The sequence below is a fragment of the Nicotiana tabacum genome, chromosome 17, assembly GCF_000715075.1.
Source record: "Nicotiana tabacum cultivar K326 chromosome 17, ASM71507v2, whole genome shotgun sequence".
Lineage (NCBI taxonomy): Eukaryota > Viridiplantae > Streptophyta > Magnoliopsida > Solanales > Solanaceae > Nicotiana > Nicotiana tabacum.
The window spans coordinates 78,995,564-79,017,464 of NC_134096.1; the positions used below are offsets into that span (position 1 = coordinate 78,995,564).

A 21,901-nucleotide genomic window follows, 5' to 3' on the forward strand; every position below is an offset into this window, starting at 1 on the left:
CTCAGATTTTTCTTGCAAAAATTCTGATTTCTCCTTCTTCCTTCTGCATTGTTTTAACAGAAAAGAAAGCAGTAAGTGTGATTTACTATTGTTCTTTGAGTTCGTTGGTCACTGGGGTTTGAAGTACCGCTACACCAGTGAGGTTATCCATTCTATCCTGGGAGAAAATAATCTTAAACCTCGGGTACTAGGAGGGGATTAAATTCCTTAAGAAAATATTGTGAATTTAGTGGGCTCAAATTAATTATGTTCTTCTACATTTCTGGTTTTGCATTGTTTCTATTTTTTGAATATATTTTCGAATAAAGAATACTAACATGTGTTTTCAAGTCAATTACACCATTATGGAGAGTTCTCTTTAAACCAAAAAAAGAGATTGTAAGGATTATTATTGGGATGAACCATACCTTTTCTGGATTTGTATGGATGGGGTGATTAAAAGGTGTGTACCGGAAGAGTAGCAAGGAGATATTCTTGGCACTTGTCATTCTTTGCCATATGGTGGTCATCATGGTGGAGCAAGGACGGAGGCCAAAGTTCTTAGTTGTGGTTTCTATTGGCCTACTCTTTACAAGGAGGCAAGTGACTTAATGAAAATATGTGATGAATGTCAACGAGCCGGTGGAATCTCAAAGAAAAATGAGATGCCTCTAACAACCATCTTGGAGATTGATATTTTCAATGTTTGGGGCATTGACTTTATGAGCCCTTTTGTGAGTTCTTGTGGAAACACCTACATCTTGGTCGAATGGGTTGAGGTCATCGCCTTACCCAACAATGAGGCGAGAAGTGTAATTGCTTTCTTGAAGAAGAATATTTTTACAAGATTTTGTACTCCACGTGCTATCATAAGCGATGGGGGGTCACACTTTTGCAACAAGTCTTTTGACACTTTACTTAGCATCAGTAGTTCCTCAAATTAAGATAAAACTTTGGAACAAAAATGAATTCAAGATCTAAAGTTAGTAGGTTCACAATAAGTATGTTCTTACCATATGTACACATCTTAAATTTATATGTATACATATAGGGGTATCAAATGGGCGGATTTGACTAATTTTGAACGTGTAAAAATGAGTTGAGTTAATAAATAAGCGGGTACCCGTCCAAAAGTTACTTGAGGTGAAATGAGCTGAGTCAAAATGAACTAAAATTTGGGTGAGAGCCCAACCTACTCAACTCTTATTGTTTTCTTATGAATTGTTTAATTATCAAATAAAATTTTTTTTTTCTTTTGTTATGGTCATATATAACATATTAAACAACAACAAGCCAGGTGAAATCCCACGAGTGGGGTCTGGATATAACATATCAAACAAAAAAAAATTATTTTAAAGATATTTTAGCAAAGTTACTCATAGATCAATTTGGACTAAAAAATATGCCAACTTTAGATGGACTGAGATGGGTTAGATCAAGATAGGTTGAGTTCAACAAATGAGCGGGGCAATGATCGGCCCAACCTTGATCAGATTAGGCGGGTCAAATGGATTTGAGTTCAAATTATCACCCTTATGTACACATAATTCGAGCATGAAATAGATAAACACAGGCAAAACTCGTCCTAAATCCGCCTCGCCTCTGCATTTGGAGACTGAAAAATGAATGGCGGAGTAGAGAACATAGTAAATTATCATCATGATCAGGCAGGGGAAAGCATTGTTCTAATTCTAGACCTGAGGCAAATTATCATCATATCATAGAACATAGTAGTACAATGAAAAGTGTATGCTTTCAAATAACTGATGCTTCGTCAACTTTTGAGATCAGAAAATATTCAAGAAAAAGATAACTCAACCCAATATATTATTGCAGAGAGAAGCCTTATTTATTTGGATTGACAATCTCATGTTCATTTGGTGGCAGACAAAACTATAGCAATTCCTACTCAACTGTTGGTAGGAGTAGTTTCCATGTGGTTGGTGGAAAACGACTAACAGTAAATTAGAGAATTTTAAGAATCATCTTATTCGCTTTTCTTCAATTCTTTTTTTCCCTCCCATTGAAGTGGAAATTAACAAAGTCTGTTTAGATCAGATTCCTATCAGCTTCTTTAAATATATTATCACAAATCTAGCTCTATCTAACCCTTTTTTATGTTTGTTAAATGGCATCCAAGTTGGAAATTATGTCATAAAAGTGAAGAATCTCTATTAGTACAATGAACCTAAATAATTGATGATGAGTGTTTCCCTTGTTCTATATATTTATTTCTTGAAGCACTTTGAGATTCCTTTTTGATGTGGTTCTCTTCGATATAGAGCCAATTTGACTTAGTTGATTGACACAGCTGATAAAAATACCTTTAATTATTAAATTTGAGTTTATAAATAAGTAATTAATTTGTGTTTGAATAAAAATGTTGGAACCGATAATAAGTACTATATTGGTGGTGTGCCAACATTATCGCTTTAAAATGTTTCAAAATCACCTTAATTAAAGTTGTTCTAGAAAATATTAACCTAAAATTATCATTGGATGGAAAAGAATTGGAATTAAGAGAGATTTAGAGGTTTTGTTTCGGAAAGGTGGTTTGAGGATTACAAAATTATTAGGAATAAAATACTTGTTCAATTTCATTTGATATTCCGCTATTTCCTTATTTATTCATTTAATAATTTTTATATTTAGAAATAATTTAATTTTATTTTTTTTTTATTTAAACCTTAATAACATGTTTTCATTATAAAGTTCGGATTGCATGTGAAAATTTTGATTTGGATTTTCGGTTTTTCGGATATTAAAGAAATGACAATTCAAATCCAATCCAATTAAGTTCGGATTGAATCGGATTTTTTAAGTTCGGTTCGGATTAATCGACTTGGATATTTTGGATTTACGGTTTTGAGCTTATAAGTTAGAGATGTTTCTTCTTTTTACAAAAAATGAATATTCAAATTAAGTACTCATAATAAATTGCCCGAGGGTATTGAACTTATTACTATTGACATATAATGAACTAAATATAAAGTTTAAGAATTTCGAATTTTCGAATATCCAAAAATTCGAAGTAACAAATCTAATATCCAATCCGAAATCCAAAATTTTTAAAAATTAAATCCAAAATCCAATCCGTAATCCGAAAATCCAAACCAAAAATTCAAAAAATTCGGATTTCGGGTTTGCCCAAACTATGCTCACCCCTAGTTTTCATAGCTACAACAATCTCATGGAATACATTATGATCGCAAATTCTAAAAGCCTTTTTTTCTTTCTTAAATTTCGTATCCAGTCAAACTATATCATGTAAATTCAAACGGGGTAATAAAAGTTTAAGTCAAACCAAAAATACTTATAAATTAAAAAGCTATAAGTTAAGATGACAAACTTATGATGTTTGACTAATTTTATCTTATAGTAAGCATTTATGATATTTACCAAAGGCGTAACTCTACTGGCTTAAAAACACAAGGACAAAGTTGAAATTTCAGGACATGATATGATGAAATAAATTACTAAGAAAAGAAGGAAAAAAAAAATCTCTGGCTTGACTAGCATTAATCTGCAGGAGCAAGTTAGAGATGATTTCAGAAAATGGAAAGATATTGAATGAAATAAAGGGAATGAACCATCCTCAAGTTTAATCTAACAAAGAAAGCTTCAGGGAATTGATGTGATATTACAGACTCAATTCTCGCGGCGTAGGGCAATCACATAAGATTCCCATATAGATATTTTGTGAGTTAAGTACAGACGACTAGTCAATTATATATCCATGAACTCAAATCTAAGCTACTTTGGGTGGCTCTCAAATCCCAAAAATACCGTTAGTGAAGCAAATAGGACCAATCATAACATAAATTTGATCCTGCAGGTGAAATAAAATATACTAAGATTCACACAAATTAAATCACAGAAGTAGTCGGTCTGATGAAGTCTAAAATCTTATCACACCAACTGATCATCAGCTCATAGATCAAATGTACTTTTTTGTATTTGTTTTCTCAAGTCATATTCAAACTCAAAACCTGAAAAAGCCAAGGAGGATTATTCAATGAATCTTGTCTAAATTGCTCTTCAACATTCGGATTACTTTGTCTTGCACCAAGCTGAAAACTCGGATTCGAGACGGGAAAATTCTCAAGTCCCCATTTATGGCCATTTAGATCATTTCTTGGATTTCTTGCTGAAGTTGAAGGCTTTATAATTTGGCTAGAAGAGCCCGTGGAATTAGAAGAAGAAAAACTTGGTGCAGAATCAGAATTAGCTGTTTTTCTCCTGCGGTTGTAACTTGACAGGCCTAAAGTTAACTCGAGTTCAGTCTCATCTTCAATATTATTATCTTGACCAACTGATTCTGCAATATGCTCTTGATCATTTGGCCTTATTTCCAAGTCAAAACATTGACGGGTCTTCTTGTTTGAATCAAGAATATTATGATGGTTGACCACTTGATCTTTCACTTGTTGCCGGCTACTTGACATGTTTTTCATCAGTAATTTCTGGGTTTGATATAGACGATGAAGTTCGTACACCTGTGATTCGGAGAGAACATGAAATTAACATTCGTGCATACAAGTGTGCAACCAAAGACAAATATATAATGAATCAGAGTGTGATCTTATTATAATTATAAAATTTAAATGTCTTTTCACATGTGTATACATATAGCTCGAGTAAAAGTGAAATAGTTTAGAAGAATATATATGGGGATGGGAGAAGTACTGAGTACTATTTAGATTACCTGCTCTCTGAAGATTTCCTCGTGTTTTAACATGGCCATCTTCATGTATTCCTTATCGTAGGGATTGAGAAGCTTCTCCATTTTCAAAGCTGCCTCGGATTTTAGATTGCTTGAAACTGAAGAAATTCTAAGAAGAAGAAGAAGGGACGTTTCTTTAATTCCACTCAATATCGGACGGAATTTTGAGTTAATGTATATCCCCACTTTTAAATCTCTACATAAAAGAAACAGAAATCTGGGTAAGTTTCTTGAAAGTGAATAAAGAAATAGTAGTCATTTATTTGTAGTATAAAGTAAGTTGATAGATGTCAAAGGCTGCTATCAGGCTTCCGAAGTTGTCGCACAAATGTTTTTGATGACTGAAGGAAATTAACGCACCCCTTTTATGGCATGTATGATTTTGTTTGTAATCCTTACATAATTACTGTCAGTTTGGGCCACGGCAATAATTAATAATATTACAATTCCTATAGAGCATGTCTTAATATCACTATCATATGAACAGTAGTTATCGTGTAAAATCAAGTGCATACCAAGAAAAATACAAGATATTTTTCGCCAAAACAATATGCACATGCATCTCCGCCAATTAAAGCCAGTGCTTATCCTCGACTGCTACTACTTTTTTTTTTCCTTCGAAGTTTCTGCAAGTTTCTTCAATTGTTGGGTTATAAGGAAGAAGCATATCAAGATAACTGTTGCAGAAGCGAGCAACTTACATGTTGAGTTGTACTATTTAATTCCCTTTAGTGTATGAAAGAAATTAAGGAAGAGGTTTGCTAGTCATTAGATAAAATATTTTTGAGTCTAAAACAAAGTGCATAATCAGATAGATCGTTACAAGAATTAAATGTATCATCACCAAAATGACTAAAAGAAGTTGATCGTACCCCAGACTAACACATGCAACCCTTTCATGTATATTAAGTTAATATATCTCATATCAAGAAACTTAGATTATCAAGAAAGAAAGAACAAGAAAATATGATGTCGACTAAATCTATAACTGGTTAAGGCACCAACATAAGTAAGATAGCAAGTAGAGACGACTGAATTGAGCTTCTTTAATTACCTGTAACGTAGTACTTTTATGAAGAAAAGAGAACAGAAGGCAAAAGAGGAGGAGGAGGAGAATTTTGAGGAGCTTGAAAAAACTTGAAACCCAGGCTTTCTTTCTTTTGAAAGAAGAGCTAACAACCCACCTTTGCCTTCACATTCCACAGTATATACTGACCCGAAGATAGAAATAAAAGAAAATAATTAAAAGAAGAAAGAATTAAATAGCATTATTAGGACTGCTGAGGAAGAATTTAAGATTCTCTTTTTACATACACACAGAAATCAAAACAAATGTTGTTGCATTTTTGGAGTTTGAGGAAAAAAGATAGAGACTAGCTAGTTAGGGAAGTAGGGAGGAAGCATGCCAAACAAATCCAGTGGCCTCAACCAATGTGGGTTGAGTTTTGTGAAAGAGATGCCCCAGACAAGTCCAGCACTGCACATAATATTTAAACATTTTCTAATCACGATAACAACATTATTAATACATATATAGTTGTACTGTCATATAATGCAGGGGAAAGAATAATATATAGTTGTATATATATGTGGATCACACCACAAAGGGGGAGTTTAAGGCAATCATCAAAATAACAGCTTAGGAATCACATGCAATACAAGAATACAATATAACCTTAATTCTGTACACAGTTGTCGCAACCTTTACCTTATATACTTGTAATAGAGTCGTATCTGATATTGTCCCCAATCCCCATTCCATTCTTGTGGCCTTAGAAGGGTAGAGAGAAAAGAAAGGTGGCATCACCTGGCCCGCCGACAATAGATCTGATCCTGGCCGTACCTTTTGTGGGTACCCTTTCGTATGATCCAAAAGTTGATCAACTTATCTTGAATATTTACCCACATCATGCTACGCCTCAATTATTGTACACACAAGATATATATATATTTTTGTAAAACAATTATGTGTTCTTAGCTTATGATTACATATTTAACTTATATACACTAATATAAAAGATTTTTTTACTATTAATACATTTTTATCCATCATCGCAATAGTTATTATGCTATTAATCGCTGGTTACAGTATTGGGCTTGCTACTTATTGATGTACACAATTATGTTTTTTTTGCTCATGATTAAAATTTGGGGTATTATCATTTTTAGCTCGCGCTAGAAACTATTTACGTTTGGTAGCCAAAAAAGTATATAAAATTTGAATAATTTTTATATATAACATACAATATATATATATATATATATATATATATATATATATATATATATATATATATATACAAATTTTATATATTTTTTCGCAGTGGTTATACAGTGTCATTTTTCTTTAAAAACAATTTTCCACTATCAGTATAATTCAGTCTTTCATACCAGGTCATTATTTCAGTTTCCAAGTTATCATATTAGTCTTATTGTGAAGTTACTTATTGAAAATCAACTTAATTTAATGGTAAAAATTTTATACCCCTGAAATGTATAGAACTAAAACTCTATGATTAATATTACTAATATAATATATTGTCCATCGATTCTGATTAACTGGATCTTGTCCTTAGCTCCCCACGGTGGCCAACGCATCAACCATCTAAACCTCAATTACATAATGTCATGGACATTGTATGCGACCATGTGATGAGCTTCTTAACTAAATAACTATGTGATGGAAACCATGGCTTAGATTCATTGATTGTTCAATTAGATTGTTTATGTTAGACTGAGTTAAAAGTCACATAGGTCTACGGCCTCGAACATATAAGAGCATGTGCACATTTATAAGACAAACTTGGTTGGATGGATAGACTTCAATTAAATTATTTAGGGGAAAAGAATAATAGAGCTGGGTTTGTCATTGTTGTGTTTTGAGCTGTTCTAATTGGTACAGATGGATTAGAAGATAGAGATATTCCTGTTTGACCGAAAAAGTAATTTTCGACTAAATCAGATATTGATGGGTTAAACTTAACTAATAATAATATTTCTAAATGCGAGTTTTGAAAATATGACTAATGTTATATAGAGCTGGTGGTGGATGGATAACATGCATTTAATATTCCGAAAAGCATGAGCAATAATGGAGAAATAACTAGCAATAAATAATAATAAATGACACTTAAGTAAATAGTAGAAGTGATTCACCCAATAAAGGATGAACTAGATGATTGTCCCTCTTGACAATGATGAGTGACAGACAAATCCTACAATGTTCGAATTATTCTCGTATCTGATTAAAAAAGTATGGAATAATATGAACAAAAATCTTGATAAAAAGGTGATGTTCATATCCTTACAAGAGAAAGAGAATCTTTTATTAAAAGTTTGCTCTTATAAGAAATGAATGTCACATGCCCTCATTTATTATCTTTTTTCCTATTTATATGAGACGTATCCCTAACAAACCCTAATAGTACAAGTGCAGAGAATATCCGCTAGAATATTCTCTTTGGTATTCTATTATAAAAACTAGTCGTTACAGCTCTTTCTGTGATGCTCGACTTCGACCATTGCTGATTCCTCGACCACAAGTTTCGATATTTCCTGGTCGACCTCGACTGACTCTTTTTCTCAATATTACCTTGCCCTAAATATTCTGGGGGAAATTTCGACCTATACAATTAGTCTCTCCGCTTATTGAGGTCGGCCTCACACAACCTTGATGAGCGGATTTCGTTTGCTGTGGTCGAGAAAATTGGAGGAGTGGGTCGGGTAGCGATGTTTTAGACGAGCTGATGACGTGGCCTTTCGTGAGCCGTAACTTTTAGGGTTACATTGTTTATACACCAGAGTGACTTCATGACATCATGCGTCATCATGGCATATTTTTTCGATGTTTTGCGTCGTTTCCCGTGCATCTGTCTATTGAGATTGCCGTTTCGGTTCTAGTGCTGAGTAATTATGGCATAATTTCTTGCTTTTGATGCCCAAATTCTTATAAATAGGGATGTGAGGGCGTTCATTCATTCTTTACGTATTTTTCACATTGAATCCTTATGCCTCCTTCTCCTTACTCCATTGTTGTGTGTCTTCTTTCGTGGTTTCAGTGACTCATGTTGCGTATAACCCTTATTTACTTGGATATCCTTTCTTTTGTCTGAACTATGGCTTATGTGTCCTCTGGTTCCGGTGAGGGAAATAACCTTGTCCCCTTGGCGGTGATTATGCCTCCTCATGCTGATGGCGTCTCTGTTGCCATTGAAGACGAGAACTTACCACGGTGGAAGAAATAATTCCTCGTGGTGATAAAGTTAGGTCTGCCTTCTCAAAGGTGCCTGAAGACGGGCCCGAGACCTCTGAGTCGGCGATGAAAGAGGCCGATCTAGCAGAGCTCAGGGATAAATTCAACATTCCTGATGGCATCGATTTGGTCCATGCAGGGCGGTATGTGGTACAAATCCACCGCCCCGGGTATTGCACGTTCTATGCATACCCCTTCCAGGTTGGCTACGCCCTTCCCCTTCTCCCATTGGCGGAGGAATTTTGCCGTTACTATGGCGTTTGCCCGGCTCAACTCGCCCCATATATCTAAAAGCTCGTCAGGATGCTTACTAAATTTGCGGAATTGACCGGGGTCGAGATCACACTCCAACATCTGATGCACCTCTTCACCCTTAGTTTCTATAGGGGGAAAATGTTGAACCTTCGCCATCGAGGGGGAAAATGCCTGGTGGTGAAGATGGATGATAAGGCGAACCGTCAGTTCTTGCATAATTTTTTCTTTGTCAGAACTGAAGACGTGGTGGCCAACGCAGACGGCTTCCTTGAGACTTGGAATTATACTCGTAAGCGTTTAATCTTTCTTGGTTAAAACATTTGATCTGCCTGTTTAGTCGTAGGTTTTGAACTCTTGTTCCCTTCTTGTGTAGCCAAGACTACGCCCCCTCTTTTGGTCGGGGATATTTCCAATTGGGTTGGCCGGGTTCTGCCTCACATCGTGGGAATTCGCGAGTGGTCGGGCTTTTTCAAGAAGTTCGGGCTGGCTCCTTCCTTGACTGGTGAGTTTGTCTATTTATTTTTGTTTTGGCCTCTTAGTCGCCTACTTCTTATAGTTTGCTTTTGATGATAGTGATAACTTTATTTCGATTCTTTCTTTTCCAGCCCAAGGATCTTCGAGGAGGCCGAGAGCTCCCCCTCCTGCATGCCGAAAGAGGAAAGTTGCCTTCTCTTCGGCGTTTATCCCCCTACGACCGCGGCTAGGCCTACTCGTTCATCTGCTTCTATTCCCTGCTAGACCGCGGCTAGGTCTTCTCAATATTCGGTCCCATCTACCGCTGCCTCAGCATCGGTTTCTTCTCCGCCTGCAAATATTTCGACAGCGGAGCTTCCGGCTTCTCCTTTGTTCCGTCTTATGGACGAGAAGGAGGAATCATCGCTGAGCGATGAGAATTTGGTTCCCCGCAAGAGAAGGTTGGTGGATGTCGGTGACGAGGTTGTCCGCGCTGTAGATTTCATGATGGATGACTTTGTCATTCACGAGACGGTAACCATAATACTTGAAGCTGACGTCGAGCAGAAAGCTGACGTCGAGCAATGGTCCGCGTGGACCCCTCCAGTCTCACATCGAGCTGGGTAAATCCCTCCTCCATCATCCTCATCTTAACAACATCGAGAGACGGTAACCATAAATCCCGACGTTTTCTGCTAACGACGTCATAATTTGGTTCCCCGCAAGAGAAGGTTGGTGGATGTAGGGGCCGTCGACCTCGGTCCCTTTTGCTCCGACGTGGAGGGTCAAACCCTCTAAGAGCTGGATGATGTTACTTTATCGAGGAGTATAGCCGGCCTCGCTCTCAGAGTAAGTTTTTTGATGCTTCTTGTTTCTGTCTGTTATGTTCAAAATTTTAGGCTTCGTTCTTATTTTGTCTTCCTTTTTTTCTTTCTCATTTAGACCATGATCATGGAAATCGAAAGCGCCCGAAAAGAGGTGACGTGTAAGGCTATTTTTATGAAGTTGCAGCAAAAATACCGTGAGTACCGTGGAAAGTATTGGGAAATTCGTATGCGGTTTAGTGAGGGCGACAATTTGCAGGCCCTTCAGATGAACTGAAGGAGAAGGATGACGAGCTGGTGAGGGTCATCGAGAGGTGCAACATCCTTAAGGGGACGCTGAGAAATAAAAAGGAAGAGCTCGAGGTTAGCAGGGTCATGGAGGCTCAATGTGGCGATCTCCAGACATAGGTGGTCGAGCTGCGCAGGTAGTTGGAGGAGTGTCGTTTACAGATGGAGGTTCTTCACGACGATATAACTGAGAATCAGAACGAGCTGGAGAGGGCGGAGTCTACTCGGTTGGCGGTTTTGAGGAAGGCGGAGGCCCTCGAGGTAGTGATATGGACTCTCCGTTATGAGCGGGAGAGCGACTTAGAGACAGCAAGACTTAAAGAGGAGCGGCTTGATGAGAGTATTGAGGAATTAGAGAGAGACAACTCCCCCCCTTCAGGACCAAGTGGCCGCCTTAGAGGCTAAGAAGGCTCAAATGCTTGTCCAACCGTCATCTTCTCATATTTCAAATTTCCCAAACATTCCCCGGGACCTGTATGAGGAATGGATTCACGTTGAGGCTCAGTTGGATGTGTTCCAAGATTTGCATGCGGCTGGATATGTTCCTGGGGCCGCCCTTGAAGATGCTCGTGTTAAGGCTTGTGAAGCTTGAATTGCTTACGGGTATGATCCTGCTACGCAAGAGGCCGGTGGGGGGGACGAAGATGTAGACCAACTTGAGTGAAACGCCCGGTATGACGCTGCATATCCTGAGGGCGAAGGAGGCGATAATGAGGGTGTTGTCGGTCGAGAGGGCGATGTAGTTGAGGGCTAAGTCGGCGAGGATGATGCGGGTGATGAGGGCGGTGGCCATTAATCTTCTTTTTTTCTCTTTTTGTATACTTTTGTGTGTAGTTGGTGGCGTCTTCATGAGCCTTTGTAAAAATATTCTAAGTATGAAATATCAGCTTTGTTATGTGCATTTGATTCTCTTCCTGTGGTTCGTACTTGTATGTTTTTTGATTTCGTCGCTTGGTTGTCTTGATTTTCTAGCCGTGATCACTTGGTTCGAATATGGTCTTATCAAAACCTAACTTTGATTATGGCCGAGGGCCAGTAGATGTTAGGTCAAATAGGGTCGAACATAACATATGTTTGACTATGGCCGAGGGCGGATAGGTGTTGGTTTGAACAAGGTCGAACACATCCTACATTTAACTATAGTCGAGGGGCTAGTAGGTATTGGTCTGAATAAGGTCGAACACAACTTGTGTTTAACTATGGCTGAGGGCCAATAGGTGTTGGTTCGAACGAGGTCAAACATAATAATTTTAATTATGGTCGAGGGCCAGTAGATGTTAGTTCGAACAAGGTCGAACATAACATATGTTTGACTAAGGCCGAGGGCCGATAGGTGTTGGTTTGAACAAGGTCGAACATATCTTATGTTAAACTATGGTCGAGGGCCAGTAGGTATTGGTCCGAACAGGGTCGAACAAAAACTTATCTAGGTGCGGAGTTTGTCGACATCGTCAACTTTAAACATTGTTGCATTGGTTGTACATTTGGAGAAATAGAAATAAACTTCATGTATTGTTGCTTTGTTCATACACTTTGGAGAATTTTACAAATTTTCGGGCGTTGGCTGGCATTCCATTCCTAGTCCCAGTCTATCTAGTCCCTTCATTGGTCGACCTGGAGAAGGGTTAAGAGGTCGAGCAATGAACTAGCCGTCCTGTGCCTCCGCCTTTGTGTACTTCGACTTGAGGTGTCCCCTTCGTCGCCTTGTTAAAACCCCCCTTGAGAAAACACAATTGGGATAAAACTCAAGCGAGGGAAAAAGAGTACGACTTGGGGGATGCCTTATCTCTTAGATGTTGAAGTACTTGAGGTGAGTGACATTCCAGTTGTTCGGTAGTAGCTTTCCTTCCATTGTTTCTAGTTGGAATGACCTTTTGTTCGATGTTGCCGTGATCTTGTACGGGCTATCCCAATTTGTTCCCAGTTTGCCTTTCTGTGGGTCTTTGCTTGCTTGTGTTTTAGCTTTAAGCATGTAGTCCCCGACTTTGAGTGGCCTGACCTTTGCCTTTTTGTTATAATAACGGTCTGCTTGTTGTTTTTGGGCGATCATCCTTACGTGGGCCGTGTCTCTTCGTTCTTCGAATTTGTCGAGCTCCTGTCTTCTACTTTTATCGTTCCTCGGTTCTCTCTCGTGGGAGTATCTTAGGTTGGGCTCCCCGACTTCAACTGGTATTACTGCATCAGTCCAATAGACTAACAAGTAAGGCGTCTCTCTTGTGCTCATCTTCGACATTTTTTGGTAGGCCCCAGAGTACTTCTGGTAATATTTCCGACCAGCCCTTTGGCGTCTTCAAGTTTTTTCTTCATGATGTTCAGTATCGACTTGTTGGAGGACTCCTCTTGTCCGTTACCCGCGGGATGGTATGGCGTTGAAAGTATTCTTTTGATATGCCATTTCTCAAAAAATTCAGCAACGTTCTTTCTGGTAAATTGGGGTCCGTTGTCGCAACTAATCTCTTTGGGGAGGCCGAACCGGCATACAATGTTTTTCCATATGAAGGCGATCACTTCTTATTCATGTATTTGGGCGAATGCTCCTGCTTCTACCAATTTAGAGAAATAGTCAGTCAAAACCAAAAAGAATCATACGTTACCTCGTCCTGCCGGGAGGGGCCCACGATGTCTATTCCCTATTTGATGAACGACCAAGGGGAAGTGACTGAGTGGAGGTGTTCGCCTGCTTGGTGAATCATTGTGGCATACTTTTGGCATTGCTCGCATTTTTTCACGAAGTCCGCTGCCTCTTTTTTCATGGTGGGCCAGTAATACCCTGCCCGTATGAGGCATCTGACCAAAGGCCGATTGCCGGAATGAGCTCCGCAATGGCCTTCGTGGACCTCTTCAAGAACGCACCATGTTTGATTTGGGTCCAAGCATTTCGCCATAGAGCCGCCATACGTTCTCTTATACAGGTCATTGTGGATGATGTTATACCTGGTTGCTTGCATCCTCAGTTTCTTGGCCTCTTTTTTATCACCTGGGAATATGTCGTCCTGCAAGTATATAACAATACGGTTGCGCCAGTCCCAAGTCAGGTTTATGGTTCTTACCTCGATTTGGTCTATCGATGAGTTGAGAAAATGGACTACACTTCTATCTCTGGTTGCCATGTTTTTGGTGGCTGCAGCTAATTTGGCGAGGTCGTCTGCCTCGGCATTTTGTGCTCGGGGATCTAGTCGAGCTGGCATTCGTCGAACTCAGTCAACAACTTACAAATTTCGGTTTGGTATTTTTGTAACCTATGTTCCTTGATTTGGAAAGTCCCTCTTACTTGGTTGACAACGAGTTGAGAATCGCAGCGTAGTCTTACCTTTTTCGCCCCGTATTTGAGTGCTAGCCTTAACCCTGCAATTACGGCCTCATACTCGACCTCGTTATTAGTCATGTCTGGGCACCTTATGGATTAGCGAATCACTTCGCCGGTTGGTACTTCGAGTACGAGTCCCAGTTCGGGCGCTGATGCGTTAGACGCGCCGTCAATGTACAGGATCTAGAGATCCTGTGTTTGGGGAGAAGCGTGGACGACTTCTCTTTCAACTTCGGGCATTATTTTTGTGCTTAAGTCGGCGACGAAGTCAGCAAGAACTTGTGACTTTATCGTTATTCGCGGCTGATATGTGATATCGTGCTCGCTCAGTTCGATGGCCCATTTGTCCAACCTGCCCAATAGCTCGGGTTTATGCAAACTGCTTCTTAGGGGGAAAGTCGTGACAACCGAGATGGGGTGGCATTGGAAATATGGTCTAAGCTTTTGTGAAGCTACGACTAAGGCCAGGGCTAATTTTTCGAGGTGAGGGAATCTCGTCTCAGCGTCGACTAGTGTTTTACTAATGTAATAGATGGGAGACTGCGTACCTTTATTTTCTCAGACGAGGACTGCGCTCACAGCGACTTCGTATACGTCGAGGTAGACGAGGAGACGTTTCCCTGGCTCTGGTTTTGAAAGCAATGGTGGCGATGACAAATATGTTTATAATTCCTTTAGGGCTTGGACGCACTCAGAAGTCCATTGGAGGTCGTTATCCTTCTTGAGTACGCCGAAGAATCTGTGACACCTATTCGATGATAGCGAAATGAATCTTGAAAGGGCGGCGAGACGGCCAGTCAACCTTTGAACTTATTTTTGGTGGTCAGGTGTTCTGGTATCCCTTCGATGTCTCTGATTTGGTTGGGGTTGACCTTGATCCATCGGTGTGATACCAGAAAACCTAGAAATTTTCCCGAGGCCACGCCGAATGCGCACTTTTCGGGATTTAGTTTCATTTCGTACCGTCTAAGTATGTCAAAGATTTCTCTCAGGTGGTCGATGTGATCTTCTTTTCTTTTGGACTTGACCATCATGTCGTCTATATAAACTTCCATCGTTTTGCCGAGTTGGTCTTTGAACATCCTCGTCACTAGCCTTTGGTATGTTGCCCCTGCGTTATTCAGCCCGAAGGGCATGACCCTGTAGCAGTACATCCCCTGATAGGTGATGAAAGTAGTTTTCTCCTGATCCTCTTCTTTCATGAGAATTTGATTATAGCCCGAGTAGGCATCCAAAAAGCTCAGCAGTTCATGCCCGGCCATTGTATCAATGAGTTGGTCGATATGGGGTAATGTGAATGAATCCTTGGGGCATGCTTTGTTCAAATATGTGAAATCTATGCACATCCGCCATTTCCCATTCTTCATTTTGACCATGACCACGATGGCGACTCATTGGGGGTATTTTGACTCCATGACTGAGCCATTTTCCATTAGCTTTTCCACTTATTCGCGTACTACGTCACTGATCACGGAGTTGAACTTAGGCCTGACCTGCCTTACTAGGGGTGAAATGGGTCGACGTTCAGCTTGTGTGCGGTGATTTTCTTTGAGATACCTGGCATATTTGCATGGCTGAAAGAAAACAAGTCCGCGTTAGTAGTTAAAAATTGACAGAATTTACCTTGTTCATGAAGTTTGCAGCCGATGTAAGCTTTCTTGTTGTGGTCATTGCTGTCTAATAGAACGGGGTCGAGGTCTTCTATGGTCGATTCCGCAGCTTCGACCACATCGGGGTCTCTGATGATGTCCTCGCTATTGTCACATGTCGACCTTGACCCTGTTGATTGTTATGCCTCTTTTTCTCCGTCCTTCATTTGTTAAGTGATCGTGCAGTCTAGGGTGATGTGGTAGCATTGCCGGGATGAGTGTTGTTCTCCTCGTATGCTGAATATTCCCTCTGGAGTTGGGAATTTAATGACTTGGTATAAGCTAGACGGGATGGCTCTCATGGTGTGTAACCATAGTCGCTCTATTATGGCATTGTACGCTGTGTCTTGGTCCATGATGTGGAACGTGGTCTCCAGAGTGACGCCACCGGCCAAGATGGGGAGTGTGATTTTGCCAGACGTCCGCTCAACTACATTGTTAAAACCAGTTAGCATGATGCAACGCGGAACCATCTTATCTTCGAGTTTCATTTGTGCAAGTACTCGAGGGTGGATAATGCACGCGCTGCTCCCATCGTCTACCATAATGCATCTCACATCGGTATCTAAAATTTCTAAAGTGATAACAAGGGCATCATAGTGAGGGAAAACAAAACCGTTGGTATCTGACTTATCGAAGATGATACTTTCTACGGGTTTATCATACCATTGGTGGGTGATTGACCATTTGATCTTGTGGGTTGTGGTGAACTTCACACTGTTGATGGAAGAATCGTCATCGTCGTCGATGATCATGTAGACGGTGCGGGTTGGCGAGGGTGGTTTTGGCGGTCCTTAATTTGTTCACGTCCTCTGGAAAAGTTGGCCCTTCCCCAGTCGCTCAACAATTCTTTGAGGTGTCCCTATCGTAGCATGTTTATGACCTCCCGTCTTAGGGTGATGCAATCTTCGATTTTGTGCCCTCGCTCTTGGTGGAACTTGCAAAGGGCATCCGATTTTCTTGTTCTCGGGTCTGACCTCATCTTTGGTGGCCACTTCACCTTTGGACCGAGCTTCTTCAGGACGTAGACTATTTCTGTAGGTGACACACAAAAATTATGAGTGAATAATAAATGGGGCATACCTCTTTCGTTCCGGTGAGTCCCTGTCCTTGGTCTGGAGGGGCCCTCTTCGTGGCGGGAGGAGGATGTAATCGTCGTTCTAACATATGGTAGATGTCATTCCCTGTTGGGCCGCGGAGCTGCGAGGTCCCTTCTGATATTATTTCTTCGATCTTTTCTGGATTCGGCCTAAATCGAGGTCAGTCGATGAGTTGGTCCGTTGAGGTCGTCCTCGTCTACTCGGACCTCGGCGCAATACGCATTGTGTATTTCATCCCAAGTAGTTGGAGGGTACTTCATGAGTCGATTTAACAGTTTTCTAGTCGCCCTCGACCCGTTCCTGCTTAGCCCGTTCTAGAAGGCTGTGACTGACATCCCTTCCGACACGTTCGGCAGGGTCATCCTTACTCGATTGAAACGGGCGAGGAAGTTCCTCAGTCCCTCTCCCGGAGACTGTTTGATAGCAAATATGTCGTTCACTCTTGCTTCGACTTTCTTGGCCCCAGCATGGACCGTTATGAACTTGTCTGTCATCTCTTCGAAAGTTTCAATGAAGCGTGCAGGTAGTTGTGAATACCATGTCAATGCTCCTCCCGTGAGGGTATCACCAAATATTTTCAACAAAATGAAGGATACTTGTTCCTTGGCGAGATCATTGCCTTTCACGGCGGTGACGTAGTGAGTCGTATAGTCTTCGGGGTCGGTCGTGCTATCATATATTTTCAGGTAGGGCGGTATTTTAAAGGTTTTTGGTATGGCATGTGGAGCGGCATCATCGCTATACGGCTGCTCGACGAACCGACCGGCATCTCTCTTCGGCATGAGCTTAGGGGCACCCAGTATCTTATCGACCCTTTCTTGGTGTTCTCGCATTTGGTCCCGGAGTGCTTTATTCTCATTCTCCATCTCCTCCATCCTTTTCAAAATGGCTGCGAGCGTCGTCACCTACACTGTTACTGATATTGTGAGTGATACTTATCGTCGGGGGAGGGGGGACTTGGTTGTGCTGCTCGTCTGCTGGTTGTATAACGCATGTCCTCGCGTTTTTAGTAACTGTGTCACGAGCGGGCTTATGGAGGACGCTGGTTAGCGTATCAATTAGCTAGGCCTCAAGGAGTTTTTTTTTGAGTTGGTGGCGTCTCCTCCACCACAGATGTGGAGGTTCCCTTATCAAGAGATTTTGTGATGCTGCAGTGAGGAGGAGGTAACCCATCTCCTCAAGGGGAGGCATTGGGCGTTGTGTCTCCGTCCGCTGTCTCGCAGCTCTCATTGATGACGTTCATGAGATTGACTGGGAGGTCACTTATTATTCTTGTCCTTTCTTCTCTGTTACCTCCCATATGGGATTCGTGCTCACAAAAAAAGGAGATCTTGTTCTTGCCTTTTTTAATTTTTTACGTTAATGATCCGTGCTAGTTATAGATCTAGAAGAAACTAAAAATTTAACTAGAAAATTTCCGTAGACGACGCCAAATTGTTTGATCGAAAAATATAATTTTTGACTAAAACAGTGTATTTAGATAATGATGGGTTAAACTTAGTTAATAATAATATTTCTACATGCGAGTTCCGAAAATGTGGCTAATATTATATAGATTTGGTGGTGGATGGATAACATGCATTAAATATTCCGAAAAACATGAGCAATAATGTAGAAATAACTAGCAACAAATAATAATAAATGACACTTAAGTAAATAGGAGAAGTGATTCAGCAAATAAATGTTGAACTAGATGATTGTCCCTCTTGACAATGATGAGTGACAGACAAATCCTAGAATGTTCGAATTATTCTCGGATCCGATGAAAAAGTATGGAATAATATGAACAAGAATTTTGATGAAAAGATGATATTCATATCCTTACAAGAGAAAGAGAATCTTTTATCAAAAGTTTGCTCTTATAAGAAATAAATGTCACATGCCCTCATTCATTGTCTTTTTTCCTATTTATATGGGACGTATCCCTAACAAACCATAATAGTACTAGGGCAGATAATATCCACTAGAATATTCTCTTTGGTATTCTATTATAAAAACTACCCGTTACAGCTCTTTCTGTAATGCTCGACTTCGACCATTGTTGACACCTCGACCACGAGTTTCGTTGTTTCCTGGTCGATCTCGATTGACTTTTTTCTCAATATTACCTTACCCTAAATATTCTGGGGCAGATTTCGACCTATACAATTCCAACACATATCATGACTATGAAAGAGAGATGGATTTAGTTTTTTTTTTTACCATTTTAATAATTGGAATATATGTTTAAATCATGTAAAGTTGGCTACGAGTATAAAGGAAAGCGAAATCAACATTCAGCGAGCTAAATGTAACAAAGGTAAATGCCATCGTTTCAAAATTATACTGTTCAAATAGAATAAAAATAAATATAAATAAATAAATAAATATAGAAACTGTTGAATACTCTTAATATAAGAGAAACTTCTAAGTATAATATGCATTTTTTTGCTCTCATTGTTAGATTTCTGGCGCGACCACTTTCATTACCCGAGTCGTACACAGGAACTCTTAAGAAATTAATTTATTATGTATAAATTTATTAATATATTGTAACATCATAATTGTAGAAGAATCCAAATCAAAAAAGGAAAAAAAAAAGAAGGAAAAGAAAGAAAGATGCAAAGAATGTGTGTGTCCATATGATAAAATCAAAACAAAATGATAGCAGTTGGAGAGAGAGAGAGGGGAGAGGGACATTGAAGCACGCGTTGCCGGTTCAAGAAGGTGCAGAAGTATGGGGGGTGGTAGGGTCCTTTTGGGTTTGCTAAAAGGCTGAGCCCACGCCCTTAGCTTCAGCTTCCTGTTACTTGGTCCCATATATCCCTTTTATAAAAAATGGGCTATCATCACATATATAGAGTAGATGATGGTACTATTAATTCTCACTTTGTGTTTCCATAATTCAAAACATGAATCAATTGTTATTCCCAACTTGACCTTACCTTGTTGGTGCAGTGGTTCAGTACTTCAGTTCTTGCCACCTTGGTGGATCTTCACATATCACCTATACTTGCAAGTAATAAAGCTAATCATAGCTCATCATTTTAGTATTTGCTATGGTTTGTTGGATGGGATAGGGTTGGTATATAGGGGTAAAGATGGCTAGCTAGAATTAATAGTAAGGATTTGTCATTTGTCGTGCAGGTGTGTGAATAGGATATGCCATAACCAAAATGAGCTTTTCTTAACCTCGCCGTTTTAATTTAGATGACATATTTTATTTATCCAGAGTCAAATTGATCCAAATACTTTTTTCTTACTTCTTCCATTTTAATTTTGATGATATATTTCGCTTATTGAGAGTCAAACTGATTCAAATACTCTTTTTTTAAATGTCTAAATTTTAATTTTAAAATACTAAGTTAAACTGATCCAATTTAATTTCATTATTTAGTCAAATCAACTCTTGATAAGCGAAATGTGTCATCTAAATTAAAACAAAGAGAGTATACATTAACAATGTACAAATTCTATTATATCAAGCTTGCGATAAAGAGTTATCTGCATTAATCTCGTTATATTAAAATAATTTATATATGCACAAAATTTAAATTCAATCAAGATAATGCATGCTAGTACATTTTCAACAGCAAATGTGCATCATCAATCTTTTAGTGTTCAGACCAAAGATAGAGATATTTTCTTGAATAAATGCTCTGTCCAAAACTCAAAGATCTTCAGCCACAATTTTTCATCACTTTACCAAGAAAGTCCTGCCAAAAGTAGTATGATATCTTCCTCTCTTTCATGATTCACTACTGTTTCTCTCCTTCAGGATCCACAGTTTTGTTTTGGCCCCTTCCGCTTTTTATGCTCTTCTTGTCAAATCTACGCCTAACACGGGAAATAGGAAAAGAAGAAAAAAAAAACACAGGAGCGCACCAATCCTTCTATAATCTATTACAACCCTTTTTTTGCAAAAAAAAAACATAAATTTAAAAATTAAAAATTAAATAAAATATTGATTCGTCACTGGATCAAGAGTTTTAGATTTTCATGAAATCTTGTTTTTGAGGTTACAGATAAGTCAAGACTTGTTTCTTTCTAACTATGGGGTTAAGTAAAGGGCATGTGTTTCTGTGTGTGCGATGAGATCACGGGTGGGATTATGAATTAAATGACAGGGACTAACTACTGACTAAACTGAATTAATTAACTAGGGATAATGACATTAATCATAACATGTATACACGCTAGCTGCTCACACAAATCTATGTACTATATATGAAATGTCTATACTACCTCTGTTTTGGTCTGTAGCACAGAAAAAAGTATACTACTAACATGCAAGTAGCTTTCTTCCCGATACAAATAGCACCATCATCCTTGTGCATTTTAAGAAGGCTTGCGAGTTATTTTATTCTTTCTGAGTTTCACTGCTAAAAACCTTTTCTTTGTCGCCAACTAGTGAAGCAGATATTCTCTTCTTCCCACGTCTTTGTAACATGGAATTCCATGAGGAGAAATTAAAGAAATATAGACATTAGACGCATAAGCCTTGAGCCTGGAGATCTAATTGCTAAAATCTGTACCTCTTTCCTAACGTGGGACAATTGTTGACAGGACTCTCACACTATTGATGATATTTAAAGAATAAAATTTTTATAAACTAATTTGTAACAAGTATTACATGTAGTTATCTATTAGATAAATTAATAAAGATAAACTAACAATGCAAAAGTTCAGACAAATTATAAAAGATCTTCAAGTTACTGGTCTAGCAAGAACTCTTAGGGATCGTTTGGAATGGTGTATAAGAATAGTAATAAATAAATTATATTAGTAATGTTGAGATTAGTAATATTGAGATTAGTTATGCTGGAATTATTTGTTATCAACTATTTGGTTTGGAGTATTAAAAATAACATTCACTGCATAATTTTTTTAAAATTATTTGTTTATAAAAATATCTTCCACAAAACAATATTGAAAAGGATTTGAAATAACAGTTCTATCTTTATACATGCTTATCCATGTATTAAAAACTATGAAATGATTAATACCATATATAACTAATACATATTGAAAAATGCTGGAGTACCAAACAACGGATTATGTAATAATATCAAAGCTAGTAAATGCATATGGT

General features: G+C 38.9%; 1 protein-coding gene across 3 annotated transcripts; it reads right to left on the reverse strand.

The window, feature by feature from the left end:
* Positions 1-3,561: 3,561 nt before the first annotated feature.
* Positions 3,562-6,385, reverse strand: LOC107805273 (uncharacterized). Of its 3 annotated transcripts, XM_016629272.2 has the most exons (4): positions 5,757-6,383; positions 5,218-5,328; positions 4,685-4,898; positions 3,562-4,475 (listed from the first exon to the last, which is right to left on the reverse strand). In XM_016629272.2, the coding sequence occupies exons 3-4, from the start codon at positions 4,763-4,765 to the stop codon at positions 3,945-3,947; spliced, it is 612 nt and encodes a 203-aa protein (XP_016484758.1). In that variant the 5' UTR covers positions 4,766-4,898; positions 5,218-5,328; positions 5,757-6,383; the 3' UTR covers positions 3,562-3,944. The 3 variants fall into 3 exon arrangements, with proteins under 3 accessions (XP_016484758.1, XP_016484757.1, XP_016484759.1); XM_016629271.2 differs by having other exon boundaries at positions 5,218-6,385; XM_016629273.2 differs by lacking the exon at positions 5,218-5,328.
* Positions 6,386-21,901: the final 15,516 nt, after the last annotated feature.